At 50.8% G+C, this 10,000-nt stretch overlaps 1 protein-coding gene across 6 annotated transcripts in view; it reads left to right on the forward strand.

Annotated features, from left to right (window-relative positions):
* GckIII (Germinal centre kinase III) overlaps positions 1 to 10,000 on the forward strand; it is a 95,292-nt gene that overhangs the window by 52,188 nt on the left and 33,104 nt on the right. Inside the window, exon 1 of one of the 6 annotated variants that reach the window (XM_043037988.2) lies at positions 5,124 to 6,100. The exons of 4 other annotated variants lie outside the window; for them this stretch is intronic. In XM_043037988.2, the coding sequence (XP_042893922.2) occupies positions 5,351 to 6,100 (750 nt within the window). In that variant the 5' untranslated portion in view covers positions 5,124 to 5,350. Of the gene's footprint in view, positions 1 to 5,123; positions 6,101 to 10,000 lie in introns of those variants that run through there. One more of the 6 variants, XM_043037989.2, reaches the window with a different exon arrangement.

The following is a 10,000-nucleotide window of genomic DNA, read 5'->3' on the forward strand; positions in this document are numbered from 1 at the left end:
AGTGGCGATTATGATTAGTATTTGTTGCGGTTTTGTTATTGTTTTTCTTCTTTTTCTTCTTCTTCTTCTTCTTCAGTAAACTGATTTGCATTTCTTATTCTTTTTTTTTGTCTCCCTCTTGCGTCAGTGACCTCATTCAGTGCTACACTCTCTCACCTGTCACAGTCGTTATATTCACCCTTCTATCACTCTGACCCCCCCCTTCCCCGCTCCCTACTCCCCCACCCCTCCCTCTTACCCCCCACGCTTGTCAGTCAGTGGTACCATAGCCACACCCTCGTCCTATGATCAAGGGTATCCCGCTTCGCAGTTGGCAATACCGCATACTTCGCCATTGTATTATCATTATTATTTTTTTTTGTGTGTGTGATTTTCTCTATTTTAGTGCAACGGGATTTATGTTTTGTTGTTCGTTCTTGCATCGGCTGTGTCCTTGTTCTTCGGATCTTGTATCGGAAATGTTCTCGTTCTTCGGGTTCTTCCAGTGCGCATTCGAGTTTGGTGTTCTAACCTTTTGTTCTTCTGTCTTCTCTCCTGCAACGGCGTCGGTCGTGTTCGTCTGTTCTTGAACTTCATCATGTTCCGTGGGCCTTCTGACGACACGGGGGGGTACATCGTGTGACGGAGCTGACACGTACGTGTGTGTATGTGTGTGTGTGTCTGTCTGTCTGTCTGTCTGTCTATGTGTATGTATGTATTTTTTCTCCTCCCCCTTCCCTCTCCTCCCCCCCTACCTTCCGTCCTCCGACATTAGGTGACCTCGGCGGCGTAGAGGCCCGGCTGTTTGCTTTCGCGTGTTGACTGGCGTTATTGTGTCATTGTGTGCCGAGCTGTTTGGGATACACACTCAGACACGTACACGGACACCTGTACGTACATGTGCAGTGTACAGCACATGCACACGGACATACATACGAATTCGCCGTCTCGCAGTAATACGCGCCTGACACTCACTCGTGCTCCATCTCGCACATTTACCCACGCAGGGACGCAAGCACGGACGCAAGCACGTCCACACGTCCGAAATGCGTGCCAAAAAAACGCGAGGAGACGGAGAGGCGCGGCGAGGACACGTGCGCGGGCGGAAGCAAGTCGTGGTAGTTGGTCGAGCTGGGGAGACACACACGCATCTCGGGGTCGTCGGGGGCTTAGTCACGTTGGGCCAGGCGGAGGACGCACTAGGGCTGGCTCTCCGATGCTCTTTTATCTCTCCCTCCCTCCCTCTCTTCCTCTCTCCTTTTCTCTTTCTCTCCCTCTCTCTCCCTCTCTCTCTCTCTTCCCCCCCTCTCTCTCTCTCTCCCTCCCTCCCTCCCTCCCTCCCTCTCTCTCTTCTCCCTTTCTCTCCCTCCCTCCCTCCCTCTCTTCTTCTCCCTTTCTCTCCCTCCCTCCCTCCCTCTCTTCTTCTCCCCTTCTCCTCTCCCTTTCTCCCTTTCTCCCTCTCCCCCTTCCCCCTTTCTCCTTCTCCCTCTCTATCCCTATATGTACGTCACATTTTCAAGTATGTGATTATGTGATTCCAGGAACGAACTTAAAATGGTGAAGGTGGATTTTTTTATTGTTACATCGCTCTCCTGAAGTGTCAACACTGATTTATCCGCTTTATGTATTGTTTACACGTCTCGAACTGTTGACATAACTATTGTTTTTGTGATAGGTATGTGAGCCCGAGGAGGGACTAAAATAGAGATAACCAATGTTACCAATAAACTTGTCAAAGTCTATCTGTCTTTCTCTAATTCTCTCTCTATCTATTTATCTATCTATCTTTCTCTTACTCTTTCTCTTTCTCTCATAATTATCATTCTCTCATTCTCTCTCACCCCTTCTTAAGATATCCTTTTCTAACGGTCCCTTTCATGGCCACCTGTAGAGCTTCTCTTCTATCCCCCTCCCCCCATCCCCTTTGTTCCCTTCCCCTTCCTTTCCCTTCCGTTCCCTTCCATTCCCTTCCCTTCCTTTTCCTTTTAATTCCTTTCCTTTCTTTTCTTTCCCCTCCTTCCTTCCTTCCTACCTTACCTTTTCTTTCTTTCCTTCTCTTCTTTCCCTTCTCTGCCCTCCCGTTTTCCTCCCTCAACTCCCCTCCTTTTCCCTCCTCTCCCCTCCTTTTCCCTCCCTTCCCCTCCTTTTCCCTCTCCTCCCCGCCCTTCCCCTCCCCCCTCCCCTCCCGTTTTCTCCCTTCCCTTCCCACCATTTCCCTCCCCTTCGCTTCCCTTCCCTTCCCTTCCCTTCCCTTCCCACCATTTCCCTCCCCTCCGCTTCCTCCCCTTCACCCCAGCGCGCATTATGTTTCGCTTCCATGCGTATTAAGTTCCTCCCCCCATCCCCCCATCCCCCCATCCCCCCATCCCCCCCACAAGTTCCTCACTTCCATATCACCGGCATCTTTGCCCGCATGTCGCTTTTTCGCCTTCCTTCAATCTCTCTGTCCCTCCTCTTCTCTTTCCCCCCTTCCCTCCTCCCTCCTCCTTCCTCCCCTCTTCTGTTCCCTCCCTCTGTCCCCCTCTTCGTTCTCCGTCCCTCCTTCTTTTCTTCCTCTTCTCCCTCCGGCCCTCCCGCTTTTCTTCCTTTTCACGCCTCCGTCCCTCCCTCTACCCCCCCCCCCCTCTTCGTCCTCTCTCTCTTCCTCCCTCCTTCTGTGCCTCCTCTTCTCTCCCATCCTTCCCTTCTTTTAAGCCTCTCTTTTTTCCTTCCTGTAATTCCCCTTTTTTCCTGCCTTTTTTCCCTTCTTCACGCCTCCTTCCCACCTCCCGTCTTCCCTCTTCCAATCATCATGTATAATCCTCTCTGCCCCCTCCGTTCCCTTCATTTCCTCCTTTCTTATTTACTTCTCATCCTCCCTCCCTCCTCCTTCCTATCTTTCCTCTCACTCTCCTTTCTTTCACCCTGCCATACCTTACCTTCCTCCCTTCCAACCTATATTCCTTCCTCCTTCCATTCCTCCCTGTCTTCCTTCTTCTTTCCCTTCCACTTTCCTTCCCTCCTTTCCGTGACTTGCTCCTTCCTTCCCTTTCCTTCCTCCCTCCCTTTCCTTCTTCCCTCCCTTCCTCCCTCCCTTCCTCCCTTCTTTCCTCCCTTCCTCCCTTCCTTCCCTCCCTCCTCTCTTTCTTTCCGTTCCTCCTACCCTACCTCCTTTCCTTCCCCCCCTCCCCCCTCCTTTTCCAGCCTCTAACAACCTTGTTCCTTTCTCTCGTTAGTTCTCGTCTTTATCTACCTAATATAAAGCGCGTGTGATTATCCATGCCCTTACGCAACTCGCCTCTCGCGTAATTAGCGGTGCCAAGGTCGCTCGCGTTTTCGCCGTCCCCCACGTCGTCGCCTACATCGTCATCTTCACCGTCGCTGTCTCCGTCACAGTGTCTCTTTCACCCTCATCGTCATCTTCACTGTCATTGTCGCCCTCATCGTCACCTTGTCTCTCTCTCTTTCTCTTTTTCTCTCTTTCTCTTTCTCTTCCTCTTTTTCTTTTTCTCTCTTTCTCTTTCTCTTCCTCTTTTTCTATTTCTCTCTTTTTTTCTCTTTCTCTTTCTCTTGTTCTTTCTCTTTTTCTTTCTCTTTCTCTTTCGCTTATTCTCTTTCTCTTTTTCTCTTTTTCTCTTTCTCTTTCTCTCTTTCTCTCTTTCTCTCTTTCTCTCTTTCTCTCTTTCTCTCTTTCTCTCTTTCTCTCTCTCTCTCTCTCTCTCTCTCTCTCTCTCTCTCTCTCTCTCTCTCTCTCTCTCTCTCTCTCTCTCTCTCTCTCTCTCTCTCTCTCTCTTTTCAATGTGACCGTCGCATTCGTTGTTTCGGTGACGGATAGGAAAACGCGGCGGTGTTTGTGATTGTAAGGATGCATGCATGTGCAATCGGGCCATCGGTTCGGCCCACTCAGAAGGATCTTTGTATATTGGCTGTCTTGTTTTTCGTTGTTGCTGTTTTGGCGTTTTGTTTTGGCTTACTAGTTACGTCTGTCGTTCACACACACACACACACACACACACACACACACACACACACACACACACATATGTGTGTGTGTATGTATGTGTATATGTATATATATATATATATATATATATATATATATATATATATATATATATATATATATATATATATATATATATATTTTTTTTTTTTTTTTTTTTTTTTTTTATGGGACATTACACTTTTATTATCCTGAGATTTTTGTTAGGTTTTCATTGGTGTGTCATTGTTTTAACGTCTTATTTTACGTTTTATTTTGAATTGTCTTTTTATGTAGGACTCACTTGTTTCACTTGTTCCTTTCTATAAGGTCACATCTGTTAAGGTGAGAGGTTTACTGTTATAGAGTGATATAAAAAAGAAGAAAGAAAAGAAAAAATGATGATTTCGGGGAGCATTTAGACAACAAGTGATTCTACAGGTAATCTTGCTCGTGGCATGACACACTTGTCCAGCTCTTAATCTATGGTTGGGATGTATACTTCTGGACACGTCATTGGGTGAAGGCTTCTCTCTCTCTCTCTCTCTCTCTCTCTCTCTCTCTCTCTCTCTCTCTCTCTCTCTCTCTCTCTCTCTCTCTCTCTCTCTCTCTCTCTCTCTCTCTCTCTCCATATCTGTTTATCTGTATATCTATATATGCTCCCTCGCTTTCCCACATATGCCTTTGGTTCTCCTTTGTTCTCTTTCTCTTTTTCTGTCTGTCTGTCTCTCACCCCTTCCCTCCTTTACACACACACCCAACCGCAGCTCTCTCTCCCTTCGTCACTCAGCTGTGCGGGAGTGGGAGTGTCGTGGCCGAGGCTGGGCTTGGAGTACTACCTGATGAGTGTGCGGGCGTGGGGAGGGGGAAGGGGGAGGGAGACGGGGGGGGCGACCCGCACCTCCAAGCGGTTGCCATGCAGGATTTCATTCCACGCCCTTTACCTTTGGCCGTGGCGGAGGGGCAGTCTCTCGGCAAGGCGTTCGGGTTGGCATTGGGGCATGATAGGGACGGCGTGCTTCGTGAGTCAAGGGCTCCAGATGGATAGAGTGTGGATGAGGTGGAAGCGACGAATGTGGAAGCAGCGGTGTGTGTGTGCCTGGGGCGGTGAGCAGCCCGGCCCGCCGCCCCACCGCCGCCGCCCCACCGCCGCCGCCACTACGCTCACCTGGTGGCCGCTAGTCAGTCAGTGGAGAGGCTTACGGTGCGCCGGTCCCGCGCGCGTGTGTGCTCTTGTGCGCTCCATGTCGAGCTTGGTGCCGTCCCCGCGAGAAAGCGAGTGTCGAGTGTTGTGTGTGCGTGTGCAGTGTCGTTGCGGTGCGGCTTGGTGAGGAGCCGAGGCCGAGGCGAGTGCGAGGCGGCGCCGTTGCCCCTTCTGCGAGCTGAGCGGGCCATGTAAGGCGCGTCGGGATGCCCAGTCGGGGGTTCTTCTCGCGGGCGGTGCACTCCAGCAGCTCCGTCAAGCCCGGGCCAGCCTCTCTGCCCGCCTCCCGACCCCAGCCGCTCTACGCCGGGCCCCCGCACCCCGTGTCCCCCCCGCCCAAGAACGGCTGGTGGGGGGTGCCGCCCTGGCTGCAGCGAGGCAACAAGGGCCTCCCGCGACACAACTCGGGCCCCATCCCGCAGGTGGCGCCGTCGGGCCCGGCCTCGTTCCCCGGCTCCCTTCCGGGCACCCTCCCCGGCACCCTGCCCGGGACCCTGCCGGCCAGGACCTCGCAGCACCCGTATTACCTGCAGCAGCATAAGCAGCAGCAACTTCTCGACAATAAGAAGCAGCAGAAGATCCAGCAGAAGCAGCAACAGCAGCTACTCCACCAGCAGCCGCAGTCCCATGGAGGAGGGTCCCAGGTGGGGTCCCGACCCCACACCCCCCGTGGACCCCATGACCCTTACGTCAACAATGGCCCGGACAACGGTCCCCACTCCCTGCCCTCCACGTGGCCCGGCCCGCTGCACCTCAGGGAACAGCAGCAGCAACAGCAACAGCAGAAGCACCATGTAGACCACAGGTTACAGCCGCCGCACCCGAGGGCAGGGGAACCTCCGGCCGAACAGCACGAGCAGCGGCCAAGGCAGCCTCAGCAGCCTCAGCAGCCTCAGCAGCACCAGCATCCGAGCGACGCCCCTACCGCGCCCGGAGGAATCCAGCTGAGGAACCTGGTGAGTGTTCGGCGCCGTGGCCCAGCGCCTGGCTGGGGGAGAGGGTCGTCGATGTGTTGAAAGAAGGCCGAGGGAGAACATGGAAATCTCTTCTTATTTTTGGAGGCTCGGCCTCCTCAAATTCCTCGAACGGAGAACCTGTGAATGGTTTCTCTCTCTGTTGTTCGGTTGCTCTGTAATGTCAAAAAAGAAGAAAGAAAGAAAAAAAAACAAAAACATGCAACCGAGTGTTTTTCTTCGACTCGGCTGCTTCTCTAAAGCCGTCAAGGAAGAACATGTGTTTTTGTAGCCTCGGTTTGCGCAAATGAGTCAAGCGAAGACCATGTCAGTCGCTCTGGATTTTGGAGGACGGCGGTGCTCGCCTTTCTCTTTCTGTTTGTTTTGGTCTGAGGCGAAGACTTGCCGTGCGTGCCTTGCCGTGCCGAGCCGTGGACAGGCTTGCGGGGTTGGGGCCGGTCTCTCGGCGGCGGGGCGAGCAGGTGGATCATTAAGGCGTGGTAATGGCTGTTATTAATTCGTTTTTTTTTATCTAAATGAGAGATGTATTTTGTTACGTATGATTTGGGAGAGTGCGAGTGGAGGGTATGATTTTCATGAAGTAATGTGAGAGGTTGAACTGTTGTCATGCGCCGAGACAGTCATGCTAATGTCGAGGGAAATTATATGTAGATGGCATATTTTTCTTCGTGTCATATTTGGAAAGTTATCTCTTCTCCTAATTATTTTGTTTATTGCACCATGTTTGTATGAAAGACCTAGATTGTTTTATTTGTAATTTTCCTGTCGAATTAAAAAAACGGTGAAATGTAATATCCCAAGCCATTCTCAACTCCCATAATGTAACTATGCGTAAAATGAAAGCTGGGTGGGCGTAATCAGGGGGTGAGAGGGAGGAGAAGAGAGATGGGAGATGAGAGGAGGGAGGAGGGTGGAGGGTGGAGAGAATAGGGAAGAGGGAGGAGAAAATAGGGAAGAGAGGGGAGATAACAGGGAAGTGAAAGGAGAGAATAGGGAAGAGGGAAGAGAGATGAGAGAATAAGGAATAAGAAAAAGAGAATAGGGAAGAGGGAAAAGAGAGGAGGGAGGAGAGAATAGGGAAGAGGGAAGAAAGAAGAAAGAGGAGGGGGGAGAGAATAGGGAAAAGGGAGAAGAGGGAAGAGGAGAGAATAAGGAATAAGAACGAGATAATAGGGAAGAGGGAAAAGAGAGGAGGGAGGAGAGAATAGGGAAGAGAGGGAGAAGAGAAGAGAGAGGAGGGAGTAGGGAGGAGAGAAGAGAGAAGAAGGAAGAGGGAAGAGGGAGGAAAAGACAGAGACAGAGAGACCAAAAAAAAAGAAGAGAGAACGAGGACGAGATCAAAAGCAAGGAGGGGAAAAAGAGAGGGGAGAGGAGGACGAGGACGAGGAAAAGGAGGAAGGACGTGGGGTTTCTTCGGGGTAAGCAGCGTGAGGCGGGGGACGCTTGACTGCTCACGAGAAACTCTTTAAAGGGGGAGGGGGGGTGGGGCTCCTAGCTGGCTTGGATGGCTGGCTTGGATGGCTGCCTCCTCGAATCGGTTTCATCTCTCGCCATTAGAAGCTGTCGCCCCCCCCCCTCCCGCTCGCACTCTTTCTTGGTTTCTTTTTTGTACCGTTGTCTTCTTTTTTTATGATATATTTTCCAGCTTCTTCTCCATTTTCTCTTCTCTCTTTTCTCTGTCTCTTCTCTCTTTTCTCTGCCTCTTCTCTCTTTTCTCTCTCTTCTCTTTTTTCTCTTTTTTTTTTTTTTTCTTCCATTTCTCTCTGTCTGTCTCCATCTCCATCTCCATCCCTTTCTTCCTTCCCTCTGCCCCACCTCTCTCTTTCTCTGCATGTATCTACCTATCTTTATTTATTCCATTCTCATCATCATTCTCATTCTTACTTTCTTGCTTTAATGCTTTGGATGGGCGATACACCAATATATTCCGAAAGAAATGAGTCCAGCAGAAGTGTGGCACGAGGCCGATCTAGGCATGGGCATGGGCATGGCCGTGTCAGCAGAACGTAGAAGATAGGCCTGTTTTCACAAAATGATGATAGGCCTGACATGGGCTTTGCTTTGCGGCAGTGGTATGATGGAAAATGCTCACGTTATTATTATTATTATTTTTTGTCCTTTTAGAAAGAAAATAAAAGATTGGATGTTACATAAGGAGAAGAGATAGGACTGAATGTTACGTAGGATTTGAAAAAAGGAAAGTAAAAAGAAACATGTTACGTCTAAATCTGGCGTTTTATGATTGTTATAGAAAGGGAAAAGAGATTACATAAGGTTTTTGCAAGAAGAAGAAGAAGAAGAAGAAGAAGAAGAAGAAGAAGAAGAAGAAGAAGAAGAAGAAGAAGAAGAAGAAGAAGAAGAAGAAGAAGAAGAAGAAGAAGAAGGGGGCGAAACTCTCTTATTGTGCGAAGCGAGTTGAGAGTTGTAGCGAGTCGTCAGGGTTGGCTGAGGGCGAGGCAAAGGAGGACTTTCTCTCTCTTTCTCTCTCGTGGGTCTGGCACTCGCACTCGAGACCGCATGGGGACTTCCCTTAGTCATCTCTGTTTATCTCTGGGTATCTCTCTCTCTCTCTCTTTATCTCCCGCCATCTCATTTCTCTCTTCTTCCTTCTTCCCTGGCTTCCCCGCTTTTGTTTGTCCTCTTGTCTTATTCCCTCTCCATCCCTCCTCCCCCACCCCCCCTGCGCCCTCCTCATTCCCTAAGGTGACGCTATCTAACTGCCATCTTCCTCTGACTTGTTTTCTTCTTATCACCTTGTCCGTCTTCCGAAAGATCTCGTATTTTTGTTTGTTTCCTATTTTTTTATTATATTAATTCATCATATGTTGTAATTTCAATAATTTTGTTTTTGTGTTTTGTCTCTGGAAAAAAATCGAGAAGAATAAAAAGGACAGCAAACTGTACGGATAATAGGTGATTCCTTTCCTCCCTCTCCTCCTCCCTCCTCCTCCCTCCCCCCTCCTCCCCCCTCCTCCTCCCTCCTCCTCCCTCCTCCTCCCTCCTCCCCTCCTCCTCCTCCTCCTCCTCCTCCTCCTCCTCCTCCTCCTCCTCCTCCTCCTCCTCCTTCCTCCGCTATGCCATGTGCCGCTAATTGCGAGTGACACGCAGTTCCGGAATGCAACCCGTAGAGGGATTGCAACATCCTCAGGGCACTTATTAGCTCGCGCTTGCAATGTGCCCTCCGTGAGAGTATGGTACAGGTTGGGCTCCCTTTCTCTCGCCGTCTCTTAAGTTTAGGAGGACGCAAGGACGCTAGGTTGCATGGCGTGTCGAGGTACTGGAGGGAAGGAAGTACCCGGCGATAGGGGGTGGGGGAGGGGAGGGGAGGGGAGGGGAGGGGAGGGGAGGGGAGGGAAAGTGAGCTTGGAGGCGAGTGCAGACGAAAGTTGACTCCGGCGGAGGTGGTGGTAAGGGATTAAAATTGACGGCAAGTGAAGGAAGTCACAAAAAAGGGAGAGAGTGAGAGAAAGAAAGAAAAAGAAAGAAAGAAAGAAAGAAAGAAAGAAAGAAAGAAAGAAAGAAAGAAAGAAAGAAAGAAAGAAAGAAAGAAAGAAGAAATGCATGACGCAGGTGAAGGAAAGTGCCTGGAGATGAATACAGGTGCAGTGAGCCTCGACGCGGGAGGCAGCTTCAGGGAGCCGCGTCGCATTTAGCGGAACTCCGGGAGCTGGCGGTGGCGACGGCGAGCAGCACCCTCGTCACGTGGCGTAACGTTCCGAAGCGCATTCCCCGCCTCCGGTCGCGGTCCTCCGTCACGGGCTGGGGTGGGGTAGGGGTAGGGTGGGGTGGGGTGGGGTGATGGCGCTAATAGGGAGGGGGGAGGTGACTGCACTCTCGCTCGCGCTCGTGCATGCGAGAGGAAGAGATCATGCGTGGCGTCGT

The sequence above is a fragment of the Penaeus japonicus genome, unplaced genomic scaffold (genome assembly GCF_977035675.1).
Source record: "Penaeus japonicus unplaced genomic scaffold, GWHDUDI00000001_assembly GWHDUDI00000018, whole genome shotgun sequence".
Classification (NCBI taxonomy): domain Eukaryota; kingdom Metazoa; phylum Arthropoda; class Malacostraca; order Decapoda; family Penaeidae; genus Penaeus; species Penaeus japonicus.